The sequence below is a fragment of the Choloepus didactylus genome, chromosome 12 (genome assembly GCF_015220235.1).
Source record: "Choloepus didactylus isolate mChoDid1 chromosome 12, mChoDid1.pri, whole genome shotgun sequence".
NCBI lineage: Eukaryota > Metazoa > Chordata > Mammalia > Pilosa > Megalonychidae > Choloepus > Choloepus didactylus.
Genome location: NC_051318.1, coordinates 34,949,281 through 34,975,091, shown reverse-complemented (window position 1 = coordinate 34,975,091; position 25,811 = coordinate 34,949,281). Strand labels below are relative to the sequence as shown.

Below are 25,811 nucleotides of genomic sequence, written 5' to 3'. Positions count from 1 at the left end.
TCAGAACGCTGAGCTGGCTTCACGTTGTTAACCTCCGATAATAATTGTACTCTCATAGAAGAGCAGGACTTCCCTGCCAGCTGTTCCTCACAGCCCAAGGCTCTCCAGGCCTCTGAGGACTTTCTGTATTTTTTTTAAATAGACATGCAGATTGAGTTAAGAAATGAAAATAAGCTGTGCCCTAGTAAATAGAAGGTCCTCAAGCTAATCCTTCCTGAATGTCATATGCTGTTCTGATGCCCAGCTAAGGAAGGATGAGTCCTCAATGAATCCAACTAATTAAGGAGGCCGAAAGCCAACTATAAACATTTTCATTGGGTTTAGCACAAATTTCTAGGACTTGGCCAGGGGAAGAAAACATTTAGGGCAGATGTTTCATGCAAATGGTGCTCTCCTTATCATGTAGTATTTCCGGACTCAAATTAAGCCTTATAGACTTGATGCTAACTCTTTAGACCAAAATCAACAGAATTATGAAGTCCGAGGCATTGACATTTACTTAGTGTCCATACAAATCAGCATCTTTTGAAACAACCTAAGCTGATTCCTGGATGGCAGAGACACATAATCTGGATCCACTTGTTCCCACATTCCCATTGTTGTTGTTTTCAATTTAGAAGTCCCTGTTAGAAGGATTGCCATCTTGTGTGCAATGTTGACCACCACCTATTTATTTTTTATTAAAAAAAAAAAGTCCCAGAAACTAGTTTGGATGAAGACCGTACCTCGGGCTGCATGTTGTTCTCCTGACTGTTGGCGTTCATGTCCTCACTGGGCTGGGTGGTCTCGATGCTGGGGGGATTCAGAAACCGGCTCAGCTCTTGCTGTTGACTCTCCCTCAGGCTGTGGATGATGCTGCAGGACTGCTGCTGCTTCTGTGGAATGTGATAGCTCTCTGAGTAACGGGAACATAAGTCCAACACCCCCTGCCCCTCTGCTGCTCAAATCAGATTTTCTTCTCTCCTGTCTGAAAAGCCTGCATGCTTGGTGACATCGTAGGGACTTCTTAATAAGGATCCTTAACTAATTTCACTGAGAAGTATTAGACTGCTATAAGAGGACCTAGAGACTCATGAATTCCTTTTCCCTTCCGTTTTCATTTGCCTAACAATTAGAATCTTTATGTTCATTGATACTAGCTTGTGTTTTATTTAAATAGAATTTTTAATCACTAAGGTGAACATTTTATTTTTTTCTCTTCTGATTATAATACTCTTATAAAGCCAATGTAGAGTGCCCCTTTCCTGCAAGTTAGAAGAGACAGACAGCCTTGGGTGGAGGAGTGAAACATTTGCTCTGGTCTCGTTCAGGATGGGTACGGCTAACCTAGCAGACCATCTTCTCGGCACAGACTGAGGCCATGACAGTCACGTCTGCTCAGGGCCCGTGGGGACTGGGATTTGCTCCTCGGAGCTGGCAGAGTTACGGGGGGCCAGCTGTGACTGAGCCATGGGGGGTGCTGGCCTTGCTATACGAAGTTGGAGTGTTTCATTCCTCTGGGTTCTTTTCTCCTCCAACAGAGAGACATATTTCTACAGTGGATGTTGTTTTGAGGAACAGATGAAAAACCTCTGTAACATATAAATGTTTAATGATGTTTGATTTTTTTCCTGTGTATTTGATGCACAGATCAAAAGCATTCATAAAAGTAATTATTTGATAGACATGTCCATTGTAAATACTATATGCCAACACAGTATATGTTCATTGATTTATGAGTTAAAGGATCTTATAAACTTATAGTTCAAGAAGTAACAAGCAAGATCATTAAACTCCCAGGAGGTGGTCTTTAATTAAAGACCAAACAACATTATCAATAGTGTGTTGGAACTTTTAGGAGCAATTAAAAAGTGGTTTTGTAATTTCTGTTCCTAATCAATGTATATAGATTTTGGAATTTTAAACAGTTGAGTTTACTAAATGAGGATCATAAATATTTTAATATTAATAAATCTTTTTTAAAAAAATTCATCTCACATTATAAAAATGTGGTTCAAGTGAAACTTCTTATAGGCTCTGCTAAAGAGGTTAAGGCTTGAATTTGGATTAGCGTTAAGGTTTGAATCATCATCTGATCATAAGTAGATGAGATTGAGACAGTTGAGAAAGGGATGCCAGGCTAATCACACAAGGATCTAACCCCATTGTTATTCATAAAGCTCTTTTCTTTCATCCATCCCTCTTCAAAAGAGAGAGTGAAAAAAACCCCAAACACCCTGATATACTTCTTGTTCTACTCACGGCTCTGATGCGTTTTAAGCACTTTTTCAGCCACATGCGAATGGTCTGCTTGGCTACTTCCTCCTCTATGGTGTACTCCAGTTGCTCCCTTGCAAGGAGCTCCTCCAACTGCAAACTTTTCCGGATGTCAACTGATCGGTATGAAAGCATACTGATGGGGGAAATATAATGGCAATCATTGGTCTGATTCATCTGGGATTTTGGGCTTTAAAATTCAGGAAAGGACATCACTCAGTCCAGCAAGTGTAGCGTTTTGATGCCACCCCTTACTAGCAGTGCGACCTTGAGCAAGTTATATGACCTCTCCATGTCTCTTATTGCTCATCTGTAAAGTAGGAATGGTCACGGCATCTAACCAATTAAATGAATTAATTTTTGAGAGTTAATATATAATCATTTAAATGATTAAATGAGTTAATTGTCACTTATAACAATAAGTGTTTGTAAAATAAAAGATCCAGGCTAGGTCTTGCTCTTCATTGATAGCTATTTAAGGACAGACTCTGGACCTCTCCCTACAGAAGGAAAACTGCTCCTTCCACACTTTCTTCACATTTAGATCCAAATGGTGATTGTTTATATGCCTGACTGTGGGTCATGCATATATCCTCACCCCGTTTCCCTGTCAATGTATCTAATTTGTTCCCCTGATATCTTCCTCATAAATTTTGGATGGATACAAAGTCAGGGTTGAATACTCACTTCCAATTTAGCACTTTGTGCAATATGGTCAAATAGCAGCACTGATACACTGGCCTTCTCTTCTTGACTAAACCTCTTCCTACCTCAGAGGCAAAAATATGTTTGCTTTTCCTCTCTTCCCTAACTCACCAAGAATCTTGTCATTACTTAACTGTTTTTATTTATACTGGGATAGAGGAATAAGGAGGGAGCCAACAAGCACAAGAGTATTTCTATACACCCGAATGCTCCTGAAATTTGTGACATGATGCCCAACACAGAACTTGTCCAGTGTTTGCAATATGATTAAAATAGCTACCACTTGTCGGGGGTTCTTAACTTTTTTCATGGTATATGGAGCCTATGGAACATTCCTTAGAAGAATGTTTTAAATGCATAACATAAAATACACATTATTACAAAGGAAATCAATTATGTAAGAATGTAATTCTCAAGTTATTTTCTTTATAAAGGTTGTGATGTAGCAACACATGTGCTTCCTTGTTATAGCATTAAATATTATCTAGCTGAGGTCAAATGATAACTGTAGCTCTAAAGTACTGGTGAGCATAAATGATATTTTAAAGTATCAACCAAGATAGAAATGTGATCTGAGAATATCTATGATTTCTATTGGTGACAAAGACACAGGTACTGTTAATACTACTGTGATTTGTTGAAGGAAATGCTGCATTTCAGTGAACGATTTGTGAACATAAAGATGTGATTGTTTTCCCTTCCAAGCCCATGGACCCCTGAATTTTATCGATGGACTCCTTATTTAAGAACCACTTTAGACAGAGGAAAGGCAGAGCCTTGGTCTTTGCCCCCTTTTCTGGGTCTGGGTGCTACTGAAATGTCTGGAAAATGTGGTTCTTAACCAACAGGGGCCAAATTTCACAGAGCAGGACAGGCAAATTCTTCTCTGATGCCTCAGAGTGAGAAGACCTGGGTTCTAGCTCCTGCTTTGTCACAGAGGCCACATAATTGTGGAAAATTCATCTGTATAATGAAGGGGTAGAATTCTCCAAGGTCCCTCCCAACACCACCATTCAGGACCTCTACTCAGTAAGCAGCATTTCTGGGAATGTCGTGCCCCTGCTCCTCACCCCTTCTGTGTTGCCCAAACTTGGGAAGCTGGCATTTCAGGATAGTGAGAAAGGTCACCTCACACCTGAGCAGTGTGTCCCTGGTTTAAAACCACGGTGGATGTGGCATTCATTCATATACTTGTTAATTGTATTTCACAAAGCCTTTCATGATCACAGCTTTGTTTCTGGACTTAGTTCAGCTCTGTTGTGAAAAAAAACCCCTCTTACCTCAGAACATCATGGAAAGTGACATCGCCACCATTATGCAGCCTCTCCATCTCATAGCACATGTGCTTAAACAAAAGTTTGTCCTTGTCAAGGTCCACCTCCAGCCTCCCACGCAGCAGCCTCAGCAGGAACTTCACGCGGAATGTGGGAATCACCCCCTGGGTAGCAGAACACCATCACTTGTAAGTCATCACTAGGCCATAATGATTCACTTGGGGTTCTGCCTTCACAATAAAACCAAGCCAAACCAAAGAAAAACTGGAACAATTTCTCAAAACATAGCATAATTAGCACAAGTGTGAAGAAAGTTGTTCACCTCACTAAGAAGAATATGAAATTGAGTTGTGCAGTAATAGTTTCTGCTGGTGCTTCATTTGGGGCCAAGGAGGGCAAAAAGCCCCCCACGCCCTACTTCCCCTGGATCCATCACTTGCCTAAACCAGGCTTGTGTCCAAGTAGCCCATTGCATTGACTCAGCCCCTGCCCATTTGTTTCTCTCTAACACCCATGCTGAGTGTGTCACTAATGTATTAGTACAGAAAATGGAAAATATAGGCCCTATCCTCCTTTTCATTTAATTTGAATGCTGGAAACTTCTAAACTTTTATAAGATATTCTCTTAATTGAAAGATAACTGCTTTTCATTGTCCTCTGTATTATTAGAACAACTTCCTACAAGAGGATTGGCTCATAGCTCTGCCCCTCTTCCTGGGTCAGAGCAGATCTAGATTCTGAGAATCAAAAAAATATTGCTATCTTCCGGTCAACAAAACATAACATGCCAGCCCTGACTATTTCTTTGAATGAAGGCATTGGGCAAGAGGCATAGGAGCCCATGAAACCTACCAGTCCCTAGAAGCTTAATGTAAATGGTGTTGTTTCCAATGTGTACATGAGGTGAAAGCAGGTTCCCGTGGGCAGCAGTCTTGAGCATGCAAGTGGACCCAGATGAGACTGAAGAGCTAGGTCCAGATGCTGCCACACTCAGGTTACTATCTCACAAGAAAAATCCAACAGTGCCTAGTGCCTGGGGAAGTGGGGGACATCAAGGAGAGGAAGAGCAAAAAGTGGATGGAGAAGGTCATGCTTTGCCTGGGCAGGGTGTGGCTCTGGCCCAGCGACCCCCTCATTGACTACATCAGTTCCAGTTCCTTGGCCTTTGTGCCCTCAGTCAGCTCTTCTTATTCTTTTGGATCTTCCCAATGCTGATTTTTCTTTATTTTTCAGATGCAAGGTCATAGGTCAAATATCACCTCCTCAGACAGGTCTACATGACCACCCCGGGTAAAGTAGCCTGCCCCTACACCCAACCACTCTCTGCCATATTACCTCCTTCAAAGTGTGTAAACGTCTTGCAATTATTATTTCACTTTTTATTTGTTTGTCTCTCCCAGATTAGAATGGAAGCTCTGTGAGTCCAGAGACCTTCCCATCTTGTTAATTGCTATATTCCCAGTGCTTAAAACTTCGTCTGAATGTTTCTTGGGAGGAAGAGGAGGAGGAAGGCAAAGGAGGAGAAGAAGAGGAAGAAGAAATGGAGGAAGAAGAAGAAGTTGCTTCTGCTGCTTTGGCCAATTCCAGGAAATCCTGGGTAAGCTTGATGATTGAGATGTCAAATAACTCAAAAATAATTCCGTATAACATGCAGGTCTCACTTAATAAACACTTTTTACTTTCAGTCAGGATGGCTGCTTGTGGTTGAGAAAATTATGAATATGTAGTATACTGTCCCTCTGACAGTTGTAATTTCACCCCTTTTCCTGCCTTGAGTCCAAGGCTGATTTCTAGAGAGCACCCTTGGTTTCCTAGCCTAGCCGATCTTCTGAAAGTTGGAGAAGGAAGCTCACGGTTGGAAAGGATATAAGGAGGAACTCTTCTGGTACCATTTTCCCTCTTCCCCCACTAGCATATTCTGGTGAATTGTCAATAACAGATTTCTACAATTCACCAATAGCCATTTAAAATTCAATATATGCCAATGGCCAATAACAAAATCATTTCAATGTTTGCAATATGGCAATAAGTCTCCTTAGGTGGGGTGGAGGGAGGGGTACAAAACAATAACCCACTTGCCTACCTCTCTTTTATCATCCACCATATTCCATATGATTTGAAAGTGGCGAAGATCATTATAACTTAGAAGTTGGTCCTCTTCAGTGGAATAAAACAAGGAGAAATTCTCCACAATTATGGCTAAAAAAAAAATAGGAAGAATTCAGAAGTTAGACAATTATGCTAATTTGTCAATTTTAAGAAAAAGTAAGACATCTACTATAAATAATGGATTTTGTCACCTACATTGTAAGCCAAATTTTTAAGTGCCTTTAGTATGGTTTCCAAGTTGGCATATTTTACACTGAGATGAAGCTATTTATCCAGTGCCTGCCTTTCCAAAACACAAGGGTCATGAACACAACACATATTCCGGGTATGTAGATATTCATGCCAGCTGGCTTTAACTCAGTTGAGAGTTTCAGCAGTTTTCAAAGGTCAGTTTGAGTTCTGGGTGGCCCTAAGGCTGGGTGAACGACGTGTATTTTCAAAAACAAAAATGTGGTATTTCGAGACTGTAAAGGTAGCCCTCCTGATATTTGTTCAACTCAATCTATGAGAAGAGTGCTTTTGAAATTAATGATCATAAAATATAGTACAACTCTTGAAATTGCAATCAACTGTCATTTACATACCTTTCAAAGGTCTTTTCAGCTTCTGGATTGAGAGGCAACAATTTATAATTAATGCTGTGAAACACCCGCCCTAAGCAATCCAGGATAATTACTAAAAAATTGTACATAATTATTTAAGTACCTGAGTTTAAAGAGATGAAAAAAATGTATTTAATGAGCATCACTTACCTACAAGCAGATTTAACATGATGTAGGCAATGATGACATAAAATGAACAGAAATACATAAGTGCCCCAGCATAATTTCCACAATCTGTTGCCCAGTATGTAAATTCATCTGGAGTACAAAAGGGAGGCTGAACCTTTGGGGCAGTGGGTGGAAGAGGGAGGAGAGGGTGAGAGAAGAGAAGAATACAAATTTCTGTTAACTGACTACAGCTAGTGAACATATTCCTAACCATGTAAAATATAATTAACTTCAAAGTAATCTTTCAAAAACCACATATATGAGGTACACCATCTAAAGAGAAAATAAAAAAATGAATATTTCATTTAGGCTATGGTTTCGTCCTGAAGAATCCCAAGTTCACTGCCATGTTTTGAACCACCATGGAAATGAACTGAATCGCTCCAGAACTTACTCTTTCTGTCACCTCCATTACCCATTCCTAAGTGGTAGGTAGTCACTGTGATGAAAAGCGCACTAAGTCTCTAAATAAAAAGGCATATAACACAGTTTTTCTGACTAAGCAATGGGTTTGAATTTAGGAAAGTAGACTATACATAGCAAGTTCACACTCAAATTGTGTAAGGAGAAGCCAGAAATCCCCATTCCTGGGGCACGGCTGTGGGATGTTTGAGATTAGCCCAGGTCTCAGGTTACCAAAAGCCTTATTACTCTTCAGTGGCCCAATAAAATGCCACCGCCTCTGCGGAATCTTTCTGGTTTCTCTCAAAGAGACTAGCTCTTTATTCTACAGTCCCAAAGCATTCTGCTGTAGTTTCATTTGGAATTTATTGACTTCTGCCCTGCATTATCTTTATTTTGGTAAATTCTGCCCACACACACTTGTGCATAAAGTTCTTGCACTAGGTCTGTGCCAACTGTTGGGGATAGACTGGTAAGCAAGACACAGGCACGTCCCTCCCACATGTTGCTGAAAGCCTAGAGCTACGCTGTCTGACCTGGTAACCACTAGCTGTAGGTGGTAATTTAAATTTAAATTTAAGCTAATTAACCCTAAATGACATTAAATAAAATAAAAAGTTCAGTTCCTCAGTTGAACAAGACACATTTCAAGTGATCAGAGCCACATGTGGCCAGTGGCTAATGAACTGGACAGCACAGATAAAGAAATTTCTGTCACTGTAGAAATTTCTACTGGACAGAATGGTTTAGATGGAGAAAAAGACATTGAGTAAACTAATTAAGCCTGTCATTCATTGTAGTTGGGAGGAGTGCTACAAAGGAAAGTACGGGATGCCATAAGAACATGCAACAGGCAGTCTTAGCTTAGGGCAGGATTCATGGAGGAACCGATGTCTAAACTGAGACTTGAAGGATGATGAGGCATTAGCCCTGTGAAAGAAGGAGAGCAAAGGAAGAGCAGTTCTGGGTCCTTGATGTAAGCTCCTTGAGAATGTCTTGGAATTGTTGCATTCCCAGCATTCCTAGCTCCTAGCCTATGGCCCAGTACCAACCTGGGGCTCATGAGTATCTGTTGAAAAATTGAAGTGGAGCTCCCCTGTTTGTACTTGACTGTGAGAAGGTTAAAGGTGGAAAGGTAAGAGCAGTGCTCACATAATAAGCAGTGCTCACTGGAACTACAACAGCTGAAGTAGGTTAATTGAATATTTTCCCTGTAGGTTCATATCTTGTAATGTAAAAGAATGCAATTTTATAGACTAAAAGTTTAGGATACATTTTTTGTACACATACACTTGATGCTAAGAAGTACCGATATCGTACTGCCAGAGTTTCATCCTGATTCTAAGTTGAGGCAGTGTGAACGATTAAGAGATAGTTACCATACAGTCATGCATGATCTTGTTCCAGTCTTCCCCTGTGACAATGCGGAACAGAACGGTGATAGCTTTGCCAGCTGAAGAAAAATTTGCATGCCTAATTTAAAAGGGAAAAAAAAAACAACAGAATGTGAATAGTATGGTTTGTCATAAAGTAGTTGGTGCATAACCACCAAAACAGGTGATTTTGCAGCAAATTTGGTTCCTGAGTTACCATTTACAAAAGTTATATTTGTTTCTTACTTATATGGGCTCCCATTTTGTTAGCTCTCTGAATAACCCATCCTGAGCATGGCACTACCAGTCTATTTTCATACATCTTGAATGACTGAGTGCTAAAGCCTTGGCAATTAAAAGTGATTCCTTCTTTCATATAGGTTATGCTGTAAAAGGTGGAACAGCCATGTAGCAAATAACAAGAAGTTTCTGCAACAAGACACATCTGTATACATTTAGTTTTGTCAGGGCTTTTTTTTTTTTTAATATTTAACATGAGATGCTTCTATAAAATTTAAAATTATCTTTGAAAAATGCTTTTCATATATAATAACCATTTTTGGAGTTCAAACTTCTTATGTTTTGCTAAAAAAGAAGGAAAACACCCCAAGGCCATCTCAAAATTATTCAATCTAAAAAAGAATATATACATTTTTGGCAACACGTGGGTAGTAAAAATGCTCAAATTCCCTAGGATGTTAGAAGTGATTATCCCTGAGTGGTGGTGGAGCTATGGGTTGTTTTTGTTTTCTTTTATTTCTGAATATTCTAAAGATTTTAAAGTAAATCTGCATGTCTTTTTCAATTAGAAAAATGTCTTTTAAAATCTAGTCACTTTATTTTATTTTAATTTCCAATCGTTTGCTTTCCCCAGTCTTTAATACACAAAAGACATTAGGGTCTTTACTCATGATTTTATTACTAAAATGAGTTTCTTTGATAAATGAATAGAAGGATTAATATGCACCAACCTGTTGATGTTCTCTCCGTATTTCACAGTCCCAAATAAAACAACTCCGGCAAAAGCATAACACAGCAGCAACAGGAACATTCCCACTATGATGAAGAAGCTTTTGTACATGCTGACCACCACTGTCAGAAGCAGCATTTTTAAGGTCACCTATTGGGAGAGAGAGGAGTGTATTCAATTCATTCAGCCATGGAAGACCCGAGAAATAAGTAGTATTTAAGCAGGTTGGCATGAGAGTGACTCTCAAGGATAATCTACGAAAGTTGCTTATGATGTTAAGACTGATTATTATTCAAAAAGCATTAGGCATACACATACTACTCATACATCAAAAGTTTGGTCCCTTCAGCAAAATTAAAAGTAATGCCATAAGTTTTTAGGGCCTCCATTTTCTGTTTCCATGCTCCTCAATTCTCTATGCTAAGAGCTACACACACATTTTCATTTTTGGCCTATAGCAAGTTGATTCAGATTTCTTCCAAAAAAACTTGCACAGAAACAAACTTAAACAATGGTATAATAGTGCATTAACATAAAATGCTAAATGCATTGATTATATAAATATTTGGAATGTGCATATGAAATATTAGTAACAAAATAGGAAACAGTATTTTAAAAGCTGAAAAAACATATGGAATGCGTGCATGAACACTAACAAAGAAAATAAAGAAATATGGAACCAAGTAAAAATGAATGTGCAATAAAGATTATTTTTCTTTGCTGTTAAGTTACTTAATACTATTAAAATTGAAACAACAACAAAAAAGAAGCATTAAAAAAGACCACTGATGTTTGCTTTTTTGGCTGGTACTTTTTCTTTTGTTGATGATTGAGTTCATGTAGCAAATATAAAGAATAAATAAAACAACATAAATGGTAGGAAACATATCGGAAGAAAACTGAACTACTGATTCATTTTAATGTTCAATATTTGTTAATCCTGACTTACGATTTCTAGTAATTTGTTTCCCACAGCCCTGACATAGACTGAAGACCCTGAAGGACAGCTGAAGTTCGTTATAGTTTCTTTATTTTCAGGTGAATGTAACCTCTGAAATGATTCTTCCCAGTGTACTTACATGTTTCCCACAGATAGAGAAAAATCTAAAGACAATCACACAAGCGCCCATCATGTACGTATATGCATTCTGAAATTTAAACAGAAGAGAGCCTCTCATAATTTGCACAAAAGATTTTGTTACACTTCCATTTTTCATTTTAAGTCTTCTGTGAAGTCTACTGAATAATTAGTTTAATAAAATAGATAAGAAATTTATCTAAAAAGGTACTGAAAAGGTCACTGCTAAACTCATGAATAAATATTAGATATAAATGAAATCTTAAATGAAACTTCGGGTACTGATTTGCTCAGCTGAATTCTGTTTTAATTTATTTTATATAAAATAGCAACCAGCTACTTTGAGGACAGGATGAGAAAAACATAGGATGACAATGCAACACAAGGAAGATGAAACAGGAGATAAAGGTATCCTGGCAAAGAGGGTTGTCTGACGTTGGAAAAGATTGCCAGAAATCAGACTCCTTCTCTCTGAAGAACTTTGAAGCCTTCTAAGGCCAGCTGGCCACATCTTCGTTATTCTAAGCTGATTTTAAAGAAGTCCTCACTTGTCAGCTCTTTCTTCAAGTATGTGATTAGCAGCAAGAAATGACTCCATATACTTTATGACTAAGGAGGCTTCCGCCTCATCTGAGAAACAAAGATCCCACTGGCTATGACTGCAATAACAACGTTGGCATTAAGCTGATGCCAAAGAATGATTATTCTCTAGGAGGACTGCCTGGCCAAACAACAGGCACAGATGGGTCCCTGGGAAGGGGTCCAGTGAGCTACTTGGTGAGGTACGAGTAAATGAATGTGTCCGTATCTACCATAAACATCTCTGAATGTGAACAAAAAGACTGCACCTTCCTTCACAATAGTCCACTGCAAAATAGAGTAGAGAATGAGCATCACTCCAAGACCTGAAGCTCTTGGAGAAGAACAAAAGCAGTCCAGCAGAATAGGCAAGCTGGTGTCTTGGGTTTAAGATTTCCTTCCTGTGGACATCCATGGTTAGGAAACATACTCTGTTACTCTACTGGGAGTGGGTAAATTAGATTTTTGCACTACTTGTCTGGAGCAAGATAAAAATGGGCCTTGCTATTCCTTCTTTCCATGTTAGCTCAAGGACTATTATAGATAACTTCTTCCCTTGGAAGTTGTGAGATCCAGGGGCTTCTAGGATGAGGACCAAAACCTTTAGCTTGGACTACAAGGTCTGGCACCTTCTTAAGCATCTAAACCTTGTGTCTTGCTCCCTTTGTTCCTTCTACTCCAATCACACTCTCTTTCTTCCTTTCAGTTCCTGTACCCTTTCATCATAGGGACAGCTGCCTGAAATATTCTTCCTTCATCCTGCAGACGGACCTCAATCATCATTCCTTCACAGGTACCTTTCCGGACCTCTGATGAAGCCGTATCCTAGTATATGTTGTCACAGGAACATGTGTCTCTCCTTCATGTCCCTTACCATAGCCATAATTCTCATTTATTTCTGATCATTAATGAACTTCTATATGGATTTCCAGGGTATAAGTTTCAAGAGGGCAGTGGTTGTCTTTGTTTTTGCTCATTATGGTATTTTAAATTCCTAATGCAGTGCTTTGCACATCTTTAGTGCTCAAAACCATGTATTTCTTGAGGAAATGAGTCAGGGTAAGTGGGAGCTCATCCAGGCTCAGCATGGCCCCTGATGCTGAAGATAACAACTCTTTTAAAGAGGAGCATTCAATTAGTTTATGAACACAGAAGGTTTATATTAAAGCTAGACTTTTCTGATGTGTGATGGGTTCTATGTATTAAGGATCTTTTCTGGCATACCTCTACCATTAAAGTGGATGGGAAAAGGGTAGAAGGATAGAGGAGAGCAGTGAAAAAACAGATAAAACTGATAATGTATCATATTACTTTTGGCTGGGGTCAAAGAAGGTATAATAATGCCTTATGGGGTTGTAATATGTTTACAGTTAGAGAAAATGTCACATGCATGATCTCACTTGATCTTTGTAATGCCTACATGGAGTAAGTGGTGGATTATGAGGTTATATCTCCAAGTTCAGGGCTAGAACTTCATAATGGGATCACTGATGACAAATATCTTGACCAAGGCTGGGAAATGGTGGAGGCTAGACTTGGATCTAGAGCTTCTAGACCTGGGCTGTGTCTAATACAGTAACCACTAGCTACATGTGGGTATCGAGCATTGAAATATGGCAAGTCCAAATTGAGATGTGCTGTAAATGCAAAATATACTCAGAATTGAAGATGATACAAACAAAAAAAAGTCAAATATCTCATTTTTAATTTTTAATATATTTTTGGATATAGTGGGTTAATATACTAATTAATCTGTTTATTTTTTAATATGCCTTCCAGAAAATTTTAGATTACATTTCTGTGCCACATCATATTTCTTTTGGACAACACTAACTCTAGATTACTCCCAGTCAAGTAAACCAATAGCTAGAGATTTTGAGCAGAGCTCAGACTGAATGGAGGGTAGAGAGGTGGAACGCATTTTAAGCAAAATAGTGAGAACACAGGTATACAGATGGGGAATGATGTGCTTTCGAAAAATGGCAACTGGATGTCTAGTAGGAAATAAGGCGGCAAAGTAATCTGAGCATCACATTGTGAAATATTGATTGTAATGGAGTGAAATGGACACTATACTTCAGCTCCAGAATCCTCGGTTTGCACCTACTGATAGAAGTGTGTGTGAATTTAGGGGTCCCTTAATCTCTCTGTTTCAGTCTTCCTGACTCTCTCTCTCATTTTCATCCTATGGTAAAAAGAGGGAGTTAAACTGGAAGATCTTCAAGGCCCTTCTCTTTCCAACTCACGCCCTCTGCAGGGCCAGGTGCTGCCTGCGTGGTGGTGTGTGTGCATGTGTATGTGCGAGCAAGTCTGAGGGCTGTCTCGATCAAAGCTGTGCTTTAGGGAGGTTAATATAACACCCAGGAGTTGGTTGACACGGAGTGAAATGAGACTGGAAGCAGGGATACCAGGTAGGAATAAGATGAACTGAAATTATGAACAAAAATAAAGTTTAATTATGCGCTTACCAGGAGGGCAAAGTGAAGCACCACCCATACAACGCCCAGCGACGTCACCAGGAGATCGTATCGATTTCTTCGGCTTTGCCAGAAGCCAGCAGGTGACATTGCTATGATCTTCATTGTAACCTGGGAGAAAATAATGAAGGGAGTAAATAAAGGCTGAGTGTTCAGCACATATTTAAATTGATTAAATCAAGGTTTATTATATATATTTTAAGGATGAGGTAACCAAAATGAGGAGCTTACTGCTAAGATGTATGATTTTTTTAAGCCAAGTAGATTACAAATGTATGTTCTTCACACTCTTTTCTCCTTGATTTATGACTAGTTGTGCAAGCAGGACATGTTTCTTCCTCAAGTGACAGACAATGGATTTTGGGTAACATCAACCAGTTCAGGGTGAAACAAGAATCTGCTGGCATTTCAAAGAAGGTTGCACTGGAAAGCAATATTATAGGGCCCTTATATTAAAATGATCCTGGCTGGGCCGAGCATAAACACCTCTGAGCCAACTCCCTTTGCCACCACATTGCAATTATAGTGGATTTTGCAGTTTCCTGTAAATATCTGAACTCACATAACCAGACAGGCCAACATGCAGGAAAAACAATCAACAGCAGCTTTCTGCAGTTAGAAAAATCTGAATTACAAAGTCAAGTTTTTGTTCAAATTAAGTAAATTATCCTAAGAAAGGAAATGTCCTAAGAACATGCTACCGAAAGAAAAAGGGCTTCAAAGGTGGTGGAAATCAGAGCTGAGAGTAAGCTGCTGTCAAAGGAGGCCTCAGTTTTACTTTAAAACTGTGCACTGCATCCCCCAGAGCCGGCTGACTCATCACTGTACCTCCAGAACAAAGATGAAGGTGAAAACAACCGACATTGTTGCCAGAGGAACGGTCACTGGATCTTCGACGTCCCACTGCAACAGAAACAGCACACAAGACTTTTTCTGCATCCGCTGGACACATAAAGATGCCCCCCCCTCCTTCCCACTTTAACATGACTGCGAATTTTCATTTGTATACTGAAGGGCATCGGCTGTAAATGGATAAGGCAGCTTTCAATATTTCCGATGTACCAAAGAATACAAAATTCATTCCCAGATTCTTTGGGTGAACCAAAGTACCTTTACGGATAGCAGCACTGACTGGGCCAGAACAAGTAATGCAATTGTCCTCTTGAAAAATGGGTGCTGGGTTATGTCATACATTTTAGCTCTAAAACCATCATTATCTGTAAAAGAAAGGTTTAGGCAAGGGCATTTTAGACATAGGTCAAACTTACTTTCTTGTCTTTTATTTAATGCTCATCTTAAAACCCATTACATTTTTTTTTTTTTTCCCTACAGTTCAATCTATTGTGAAGTGTTTTGCAGGAATGGCTGGCTCTGAATATTTAAAATGACAGTGCAGGTCACAGTTCTTATCGGAAAGAGAAGCACATCATTTAATTTCTGTCAGTTTGATACATTTCACTCATGATTTTAAAAGGCAAGCACAAATATATTTATTTAAAAATTCATTTTTTTTTTCATTAAGGCTTATCCTGAAAGCACTGAAGCACAGCCTTTGGGGTGATTTTAATAGCCTTATGGAAAGATCTGTAGTTTGGAGCCTGTTTCTATATTAACTTATGCACAACCTCCTAGTGGCCTCGCGATTATTATTTTAATTTAAATCTTAGACTCCTGGGGAATCAGGAACACTAGTGCCCAACATGAATAAAATCAGAACATCTTTGATACCCGGACGAGGTGGGAGATGAAGAGGCTGTGCAATCTTCAGTCTGCTCTTCAGATCTTCCCATCTTCTCTGATCTACAGTCAGCAAAGCCGTCCCCTTAATAAACACAGGAAAGCAGAAAAAGGCCCTTTGTCGTGTACTCTACACCAAGAATATTCCAAATGGCGTGGATATAAAAACAAAACTAATTTGGGGGTTTAAAATAAAGACATTCTTCAGTTATCTCAGTGTTTGGATAAACTTGGCCAGGATTCTCAAAACTGGTCTTAAGAGGCATACCCCAAAATGAAAGCCACGTGTTTCAGAGAGTATTCAGCAGCCTTCAATTTGTATCTTTGTAGATGTATCATGTTCAGGTTTGTGAAAATTTAAAGAAGGTTTTCTATATGATTAAATTTTCAAAAAGGGATACTAACTCTAATGTAGTTGCTTTCCTTTCATTTCATTGTAAAAAATGCTACAGCAAAATTACAGCTTGTCAATGCTGCTGCTCCTAAAAGTTAAGGGTATTTTGTCTTTTTATGTTAATCATTCTAATATATACAATGGCAAAACCATTTTAAGTGGCCTGAAGCTATAGAAATTTGATCTTTAAGAAATTAGTGCTGTAACAACTAGCTAAATGGGATCAGATAATTTGTATTATGTAGTAGAGTATTGGATTAAAATGTACATTAACAGAATGTAATATAATATAAGGTAAGGTAATGCTTTATATCATATCATATATCATATAATATAATATCATATCATATTAAAGGCAGAGATGTAATAAGAAGGTGGAAAATTTTTTTCTAACAAGTTTTCAGAAAAGATTAGGGGTTTTATTAGCTCTTCCAAACTCAATGTAAGAAATAAACTCATGGTAATTTTCACCCTTAAATAATGTGGCAAAATACATCTTTTATTTTCTTACTACAAAAATAATATATTCTCACTGTAGAACAATTTAAAAATACAATTAAATAAAAAGAAGAAAACTAAACCATTCACAATTCTACCACCAAGAAGTTTACATGTCTGTGGCTAGCTTCTGACCTTTTTTTTATACATATAAATATTTTACCAAAAAGGACATCCTCTTGTGCATACCATTTATAACATATTCTCCCATTTAAAATATGTTGATTTTTTTTGTATGCATGGCACTAAAATATTCTGAAACATTATTTTAACAATTGCAGAGGAATTGATTGCTTTTGAACATTTAAATTGTTTTATTCTCTGCTTTTATAAATTATGCTGCAGTAAATATCCTTGGATTCCACACAGACTTTAATTCCTTAGAATTTCAAGTAGCAGAACTGCCCTCCAGGATGTTGCATCAGGTTATATTCCCACAAGCAATGGATGAGAAAGCCTCTTCCCCTGCCCCTCTGCTTCCCTGGTACTACCATCGGTAAAACATCTCTGATAATTTGGCAGATGCAAACTGTTATTACATTATTTTCTTAATGATTTTTTTCAAATTATTTATTGGACAACTTTTTTTTTAATGTAAGCTAATCAGTATTTAAAATTCTGAACTATTAAAAAATGATTGCTCTCCATTCATTTATTCAACAGTATTTATGATTATAAATGGCAGCATTCTCTAAGGGTGACAATAATATAGATTCTAACTATTATCAAACAGCTTATAACATAGTGATTAAATTTTTTAATAGTGTACCAAGAAGGGCAACAGAAATGAAAACCTACAAGAAGCATTTATAAAAAGCATCAATCACTGTTTTTCTGGGTAGTTGGAACAACCTATAGGGCTAACAGGTCTTTGGAAATTTCATGAAGATTTGTGTCCATGTTGACTATTTTCGAGACTGTAGGCTGCTAGGGTTGATGAAGCCAGGTGAGTGTTTTGCTGCTGAAAATGACAGGAAGAATCACAGAATGTTAGAGCAGGAATAGGCCTTCAGAGCAGCCGTCTCACCTGGTGAGCTTTTAAAAACTATCTATGCCCGGGATCCACTCTAGACAAAAACCACCAGAATATCTAGGGGAAGAGCCCAGGCAGGAGTATTTTTTAAAAGCTCTTCTGGATATTCCAAAGTATGGCCATGGTAGGTATTGCTACCTTAGAATTAGGGAAGATGCATGCTCAGTGACCACTGGGGCAAAATATTTGAACTATAACATAAAAGGGCTAATATCTTAACATTAAAAAGAGAAGAGAAAAGATAAATAGAGCTAGAACTATGGATGAATTTGGGTAATAGAAAAATAAGTAAATGACACTAAGGGATAATTTGTAAAAGGATAAATACAAATGGCCAATTAAACACACGGAAAAATTCAACTTCTCCAGTAATTAAAAAATTGAAAATTTAAAAAAGCATTTTCCATATTAGGGATGGATTTTTTAAAATATTTCTTAGAGTTAAAGGTATGGGGAAATAGACACACTATTTTTAGGAAGATGACCTTTTAGACAGTCCATAAGGCAAAAAGTACGTACCCACCCTATCACTGGCTCAGGCTCTTAAATCAGCCTCCTAATGGCTCCCTGCTTCCTCTCTCAAGCTTTGCAGCAATCCATTCCCAACACTGCAGCCATAGCAATCTGGTTGCAACCTGGAATCTGACGACACCCTGTTGTTTGAAGCCTTCAACAGTTTCCCTTGCATTTAGAATAAAACCCAAACTCCTTACCCTGACGTACGTACGGGTCCAGTCTAGTCTAGGGCCTGCATAACTCTCTGATGTCATAAAAATATGGCAAATAATGATCCTAGGAATCCAACACCCAGACTTTTTTTTTAAGGTACCAGGCTTTGTCATTCTTGAACTTTCCTCTAGTTGCTTTGTTGTCCATATCATTAATTTCTGTCCTTTGTCACTTTCTTTCTCCTACTTTCTTTGGTTTTACTGTGTTATTATAATTTGATGTGGATATTTGACATGTTAACATTTAGTCTTTGGTTCTTCCCTAGTATATTCATTTAAAGCTTTAAGTGTCCCTCTAATTGCTGATTTATCTCTGCCTTGTGATTTATTTTTTATTATGTATGTCTAAATGTTTTGTGATTTTTCTACTTTAATTTCTTCTTTAACCCATAAATTATACAGAATGGTGTCTTAATATTTACAAAATATGAGGACTGTTTTGTTATTTTTTTATTATTGTCAGAGAACATGTTCTGTATAGTATCAATTCTTTGGTAATTACTATTTTATTGTCTTGTAGAGGATGTATATTGTACTTGAAAATAATGCGTATTCTCAAATTGTTGGGTTAAGTGTCCTTTACATGTCCACTAGACCAAATTTCTTCACTATGTTCAAATCTCATATTTTCTTTTTTTTCCTCCATCTGATTTATGAGTTTCTTGGTGAAACATGTTAATATTTCTTGCTTTGATTTCTGATTTAACTTCTTTTTATAATTTGGTTAATTTTTGTTTCATACATTTTGAGGGGCAAGAATTCTATATCTTTTTGGTGATTTGTTTCTTTTATCATTAATTAACAAAACTGTTTATCCCTACTAATGATATTTGTTTTTAATTAATTTTTCTGCTATGAATATTGCTAAACCACTTTTCTCACAACCTGAAAACAAATACTTGTTCTTTGGACACTACAGAAATTAACACCATTCCTTTGTTATATAAAAGAGAAGATATTTTGGAAAGTTGATCTATGAAAGGATCCCAAAGAATAATAAGCATGAAGGCTTCATCTGACCGTTAATATATGAAAACTTCTTGAAGTGTACTATTGTCAAATGAAGTTTATTAATCAAAACATTGTCTCATAGTAGTGAAACTTAAAAAGACTATTACTGGCATAGACTTCAAACTTTATAAAGAAGTTTCCATTTTCTAAAGAAGACATACTCTTAAAGAACAGGAGGATATTTTTTCCAGCTTTGCATAATTCTGAATTGTGAAAACATTGCCTCCAAATTGCACCTTATTTCCGATATCTTTATAGCTATTACTGTATCTTCAGATATGACTGTTAACTCCATGAGGGCAGAAATATTTATCTGTTTAGTTCACCATTCTGTTCTCAGCACCAAGACCAGTGTCTGGCACCTGCTAGGTGCTCAAAATAAATCTGAGTGAATAAATAAATGAATAAATGATTTATACAACAGTTTATGTGTTGCCTTTCAAAAACTTGCAGAAAAAATATCTCTAAAAGGTTCACATCATTTAGAAATCTATATCTCAAATTAAATAATGAAGTTTGTAATGTTTGATAACACGATTCCTTCTAATTTTACCCTTTCTTTAAGCACCCACTTGAGGTTACATATATGCCTTCCTTATCTCAGCCAGGAGGCTTTTTTCCTCCTTCTGGACCTAAATACAATGAGTTTTGTAAGCAGAGCCTCTCTGTTATCTGGCTTACTTCAGCCATTCTGCGAAATTCAAGAGTTGCAATTAATTACACATTTGTTTCCACTTATTGAACATTTTATGTCATTCCATTTATGTTACTGAATTTTGGGCTCCCATAGGACCTGCAGCCCTTGAAGGCAGGTGCCTGCACAGAGGACCTCGTTTGGCCCGCGGCGTTGTGAGCGAGCAGAGCTTAAACTCTGCTGTTACTTGACTGATTGACTTCTGCTCAGATTCTGGAACTCTCAGTGTCTGCTCCATCGCGTGGCTCAAAGGCATCTAAAAAGACCCGTCTTCCTCTTGCTGCTTGGTATTAAACTGAATCCACTGTGGGGTTTAAGGAGACTGTCTCTGAATGTCTTAGGAAGCAAAACAGGAGGGCTGGGCAACATGGCCTCTACCATTCTTTCTAACTCTAAAATTCCATTTTTCTGTGAGTCAGAGTAGTGCTGGGGCCCAAAGGAGCAAAGGACGGATTTTCAAATCACTTCCTTTGAACGCCCAGATGAAATGACATACTCATTAGGCACACATCAAAGGTGGCGATCGACTAGAGGCAGCTCTAGAAATGAGTAACTGCTACCACACACAATACAGTCCCATGAGTAGCTACACAAACCAAAGAACTCTTACGTGAGTGGAAATCCATCGTGGGCATGAATAATATCTAACAGTATGTGCTTTGTAGGCAAATCTAGCTTGAATTCAATTCGGAACAATGGCTGACATTTTTATATTCTTGCATTTGAAAAAGCACAGACCCTACAGTCATGCAGACCTGGTTCTGAATTCTGGTTCCACTTTTTACTCCTTATGAAACTCAGAGAAGTTGTTTAACCCCCATATGCCCCTTTTTCTTCAACAGTACATTTCAGAGATGTCAGCATTGCTAGAAATATACATAAAATCTTAGTACACAGTAGATGTATGATTGCAAAATATGATTCCAAAAGACTGACCCTTACCCAATAGAAGGCTGGTCAGTGGTGTTCGGGACAACTCCCTGCACCTCACCAAGAAGAGATAACAGAAGGTTATCTCCAAACTCACTTTTCAAGGGGAAACTACACTTGCTGTTTTCTCATTTCTGAGTCCTTGCACTGATCATATACAGCAGTTATGAGCTCAGCTTGCTTCCTGAGCTCACGAAGTGTGTATAGTTTATATGAAATTAGCAAATCTTCTTTTCATTCTATGCTTTAGGGTTTAAGAATTTCTACTGGACTCCCACCCCTTCAAAATTCTGAGTTCACCTACTTAGTTATTTAGTTACAAAAAAAGCATACAAGTTACATTTTGTGAAAGTAATATTACTTGCAATCAGTGACTCCATGTCAGCTATTGTATTTTTTTAACTTTTTTTCTTTTTTAAATCAACTGTATGAAAAAAAAATTAAAAAAAAACAACAAAAAAAAAAACCATACAATAAAAGAACATTTCAAAGAGACCATAACAAGGGAGTAAGAAAAAGACAACTAACCTAAGATAACTGCTTTACTTCCAACCTGTTCCTACTTTACCCCAAGAAAGTTACCTAATATAGCAACATTTCTGTGAACTTGTTCCTACTATATCCATCAGAAATTAACAGACCATAGTCATTCCTGGGCATCCCCAGAACTATTGTATTTTAATAATTTGCTGCACATTCTTTCAATTTGAACAATAGGAGATGTGTTGTCAGTGATTTAGACACTGTTACCAAAAGGGTAAGTTTAGCAAGAGAATTGTACTCTGAATAATGTGTCTGAAATGCAGCAATGAGGTGGCTTGTAAAATAGTTATAGAGATTATTTACGCCAGTCACATTACAGTTTAATGTGACTTCATGCCGTGTGTGGAAAAATACCTCAAAGTGAGTGGCTAGAAAAGAACAACCCTGTGGTATTCAAATCAAGAATTCTTACCTTGTTTTCATTGAAATTAGCAATAACTACTCCAACAAAAAGGGTCAGTCCAATCATGCAACCCAGGAAAACAAAAACATGAATATAGATTCCATGGATCTGCATAAATGAAAAATATGGTTATTCAGCAAAGCAAATGAAAGCAGCTCTTGAAGCATTCAAAGGATTTGATGTGCTTGCTTACCGGCCCCACACGATGAATAATAACATCCCTCACTTCCACCCAGCCTTTCAAGGAGAGAACTTCAAACAATGCCAACATAGCATTTCCCACATTGTCAAAATTAAAGTTCCGGGGATTTGCCCTGCAATTCAGAAAGAGGAATGTTCCATGAAATTCCAATGAGACGCACCCTAAGGCAAATATCTGCAATTCTTTGCAATTTGGGTGCATGGTATATTTGGCACTCTGGAAGGTGGGTTATATGGAATTCATTTGCTAAATAATAACAATGAATTAATGTGTTATAATTTATTAATTCTGTTCATTGAGTAATGATGGTGTTCTAAATTTAAAACAAGAAAACACTAAACGACTTCTACATAACAATATGTGACCTTGAAAGCCCTACAGGTTCTGCAACATTTCTGCCTTGTCCTAATTACTCTGAAGACTAGACATACACATTCTAGTTAGAAACTGCATAGGAGATTTTCACAAATGGGGCACTGGATTTTGAATGTGAATTTTTAAATACTTTCATAAATGAAAACTTTCTGAAGACATAAATTAAAATTTCTGTGTTAGTATAAAAAGTGTAAACAGAATAGAATTTGGCCATTTTGTTTCCTTTTGTATCATTACTAGGAATGCTGTGCTATAAAGTAATGATGCAGTTAGAAGTCACTGAAGTGGAAGAGCTTTTTGCTCATAGCCTGTTTGTTTCCAGATCACTATTGCAGTTGGATTTTGTTTCTCTCATTAGCTCTGATTGCTCTCAATTGACAGTTCTTGTGGCTCCCACTACAGAGTCTGCTGTCTATACCTGCAGTTGATTCCTGATGTATAAACTCTTTGACCCTATTATTGTTTTTTGTGGGGGAGGGGATCTCATTTCTTGTTTTTCTGACACATTTATACTTTTTTACTTTCCACTCACAAAAGTTGCCCTTTCTATTGATATTGCTTCTCCTTTAAACCTTGTATGTCTTAGCTAACGTTTTTTGTTGTTAATGAAAGCTTTGTGTTTTTTTTTTCTTTGTTGTTCTTTTCCTCCTTATTGGAAGCTATCTAAAGATTATTCGTTAATTATTATTAACCTAATTAAAATATTTAGACAACCACATACTGGAAAATCATGGACCATCACCATATTTTAAAAATTTGATTAATAATTGACCTTAGGTCTACTGAATAGAATAGGTCTACTGAAGCCTATCTAAATTATATTTTGATATTTTTTTCCTGCCAGCTCGTTTATCAAAATTTAACAATCTTGAAAGGCAACACTCTGGGGAGAATCTAGTTTATTATTTTTCTACCGTCTTTTATTTTTTTTTTTTTTAATTATGGAGACAATCATGAGACCTACTTTTATAAATTTTATTTCTCTAATATAAACTAGATGGCGATCTAATAAGAAAACATAAAACTGGAATTGACTTGCTCCTAAGGGTTTTAGGCTTATTGGTAGAAATATTTTCTATATAGTACAATAGCTCCACTCAGAATTTCAAAATTTGAGATTCTGATTTAGATTTATTTTATATATGAAAGTACAAGTATATTCTCTTAGGTTTTTTCTACCAACCTTTTCTTTAGGGTCTTCATTTAAATTTAATATATTTCACAGTAGACAGAAGCTATAAGGATTCTACAGATGCCACAGATTGCTTGAATAAGAGATTTTTTTAACCAATGCGAACCAGCTCTCAGATCTGATGTTGAATTCTCTTACCCATACATTTTCTTTATGTAAAAGTGCTTTTTAAGCTGAATTTGAAGTAACCCAAACTACTTTCATGTTCCATATCCTCTAAAAGTTAGAATATGTTAAGAATACACTTTCAGGCTAAACCAAGAAAAATAAAATATAGGAGCATACAAATACGAAGTTGGAAGAACAGATATCACATTTGTATTTTTTAAAGGAATTTTCTTCAGCTTAATTATATAAAATGGTTATTTATGCTATTTTCATGCTACCAAAAATGGAAAGGTTGAAACTTAGCCTATAGCTACAGAGGACTTCTATAACCCTCAATTTCATTATTATAATTTTATTTGTTGTCCTTCCTTAAGTTGGAAAGGTTGTTCAAAATATCTTTCCTGGATAATTTTTAAAAGATTATAATCTTACCTTTCAAATAAAACAAAAAAATGAGACATTAGTTTTGACCTCAAGATTTGCTCCATCTTTTATCTCTCAGTGAAAAATGCTCCAAGTTTCTGAAGATCGTGATAATAAGAGGAGCTCCTCCAAGGGGAAGGTCAGGGCACCACGGGGGGCAGGGACATAGACTCTGCCATCTACGTGGAAATGCAGCAAATGGCACTGTCCAAAACAGACTGTCTCCTACCTATTTCAACCATCTTAATACATCAGAAACTTCATGTACTTCTTTGAATGCACCTGGATATTTTTTGCCTTGAGCTTTTGCTGCTAAATTTCCCTCAGCTTGCAGTGCCTTACCTATGCCAAGCTCTTCCTTCTCACTCACCCCTGACTCCTCCCCTTTCTACCTGCCTGATTCCTATTTCTCCTTCAAGAGTTAACAAACGTAGCTTCTCCTCAGGGTCCTTTCCTGATCTATTCCAGTCTGAGTTACGTGGCTTTCTTGTGCATGCCCACTGCATCTTTTGCCTTTCTGTCTCCTGGAATCAAAAGTGGATATACATGAAGCTAATGACCCTTAAGCCTGGGGGCCCCTCCTTTCCACAGGCCCCTTCCACCCTCCTGGGAGGGGCTCTAGCAATGGAATCACATCGTCATATATTTTTATCAAACTTTTAAAAGTGAGGTAGGTCCATATTGTTTTTCTTAAACAAGGTACTGAAAATTGTTTAAGTCTCAGGTCTTGTAAAACCTTTTGGTCTACAATGATCACAGTGTGACCCCAAATTACACAGAGGTGTGCTTTAGGTGAACTAGAGATGAGCTTAAGGGCATATCCGTGTAGTATCATATCCATTAGCACATAATATTAAATAATTGGTAATTTCTTTTTCTATTTTCTTCAAGCTCCTAGGGTCAATGTTCATGGCTTGTTTATGGTTGCATCATGGTGTCAAGAATAATACCTGGCAAATAGTAAGCACTCAATAAATATTTATTGCAAAATGGAATCCCTTGTTGATTTTTCTCTCATGTATGCTATTTTCCTATATCCCAGTCCTCTGCTCAAAATAAAACACACAATATTTATAAGATATGTTTAATCTATTTTACTGAGGTAATTTTGATCTCATCAGATCTGAGAGTGATTCAGAAGAAAATGAATTTATTCATCTGAAGAGAGAATATAGAAATGAGACTTTCTACTGAATTAGATACTGCATATTTATGTCCAAAATTATAATTATGAAAACATTCCTCTAGGCCAATCCCCAGATATAAGTTATTTTCTTAATCACAAGATCTGATTAAGGTGACATAAAATTAAATAAATTTTGGCTGCTACCTCTTGATGAGCTTTCTGAGGAAGGAAAATGTAAAAATTGTCACATTACATTTGACATTTACTTGACCAAGAATTTTTAATTCACTACAACTGATACAAGTCATGAGATCCTGAATGAATGGACAAATACTATAGGTATGATGTTCAAGGGATGCCCCGTTATTCTCTTACGATTTTAAAAGGTCATTGAACTTGAAATCCCTAATAATAACTTACA

The 25,811-nt window shown here is 37.3% G+C and overlaps 1 protein-coding gene across 3 annotated transcripts in view; it reads right to left on the bottom strand.

Annotated features, from left to right (window-relative positions):
- NALCN (sodium leak channel, non-selective) overlaps positions 1-25,811 on the bottom strand; it is a 373,030-nt gene that overhangs the window by 5,146 nt on the left and 342,073 nt on the right. For all 3 annotated transcript variants that reach the window (XM_037800332.1, XM_037800333.1, XM_037800334.1), the window contains 14 exons: positions 22,158-22,278; positions 21,974-22,072; positions 15,722-15,815; positions 15,104-15,210; positions 14,822-14,896; positions 13,985-14,104; positions 10,939-11,007; positions 9,861-10,009; positions 8,896-8,989; positions 7,097-7,229; positions 6,319-6,434; positions 4,242-4,399; positions 2,242-2,392; positions 726-875 (listed from right to left, as the gene is read on the bottom strand). In XM_037800332.1, the coding sequence (XP_037656260.1) occupies positions 726-875; positions 2,242-2,392; positions 4,242-4,399; positions 6,319-6,434; positions 7,097-7,229; positions 8,896-8,989; positions 9,861-10,009; positions 10,939-11,007; positions 13,985-14,104; positions 14,822-14,896; positions 15,104-15,210; positions 15,722-15,815; positions 21,974-22,072; positions 22,158-22,278 (1,636 nt within the window). The remainder of the gene's footprint in view (positions 1-725; positions 876-2,241; positions 2,393-4,241; positions 4,400-6,318; positions 6,435-7,096; positions 7,230-8,895; positions 8,990-9,860; positions 10,010-10,938; positions 11,008-13,984; positions 14,105-14,821; positions 14,897-15,103; positions 15,211-15,721; positions 15,816-21,973; positions 22,073-22,157; positions 22,279-25,811) is intronic.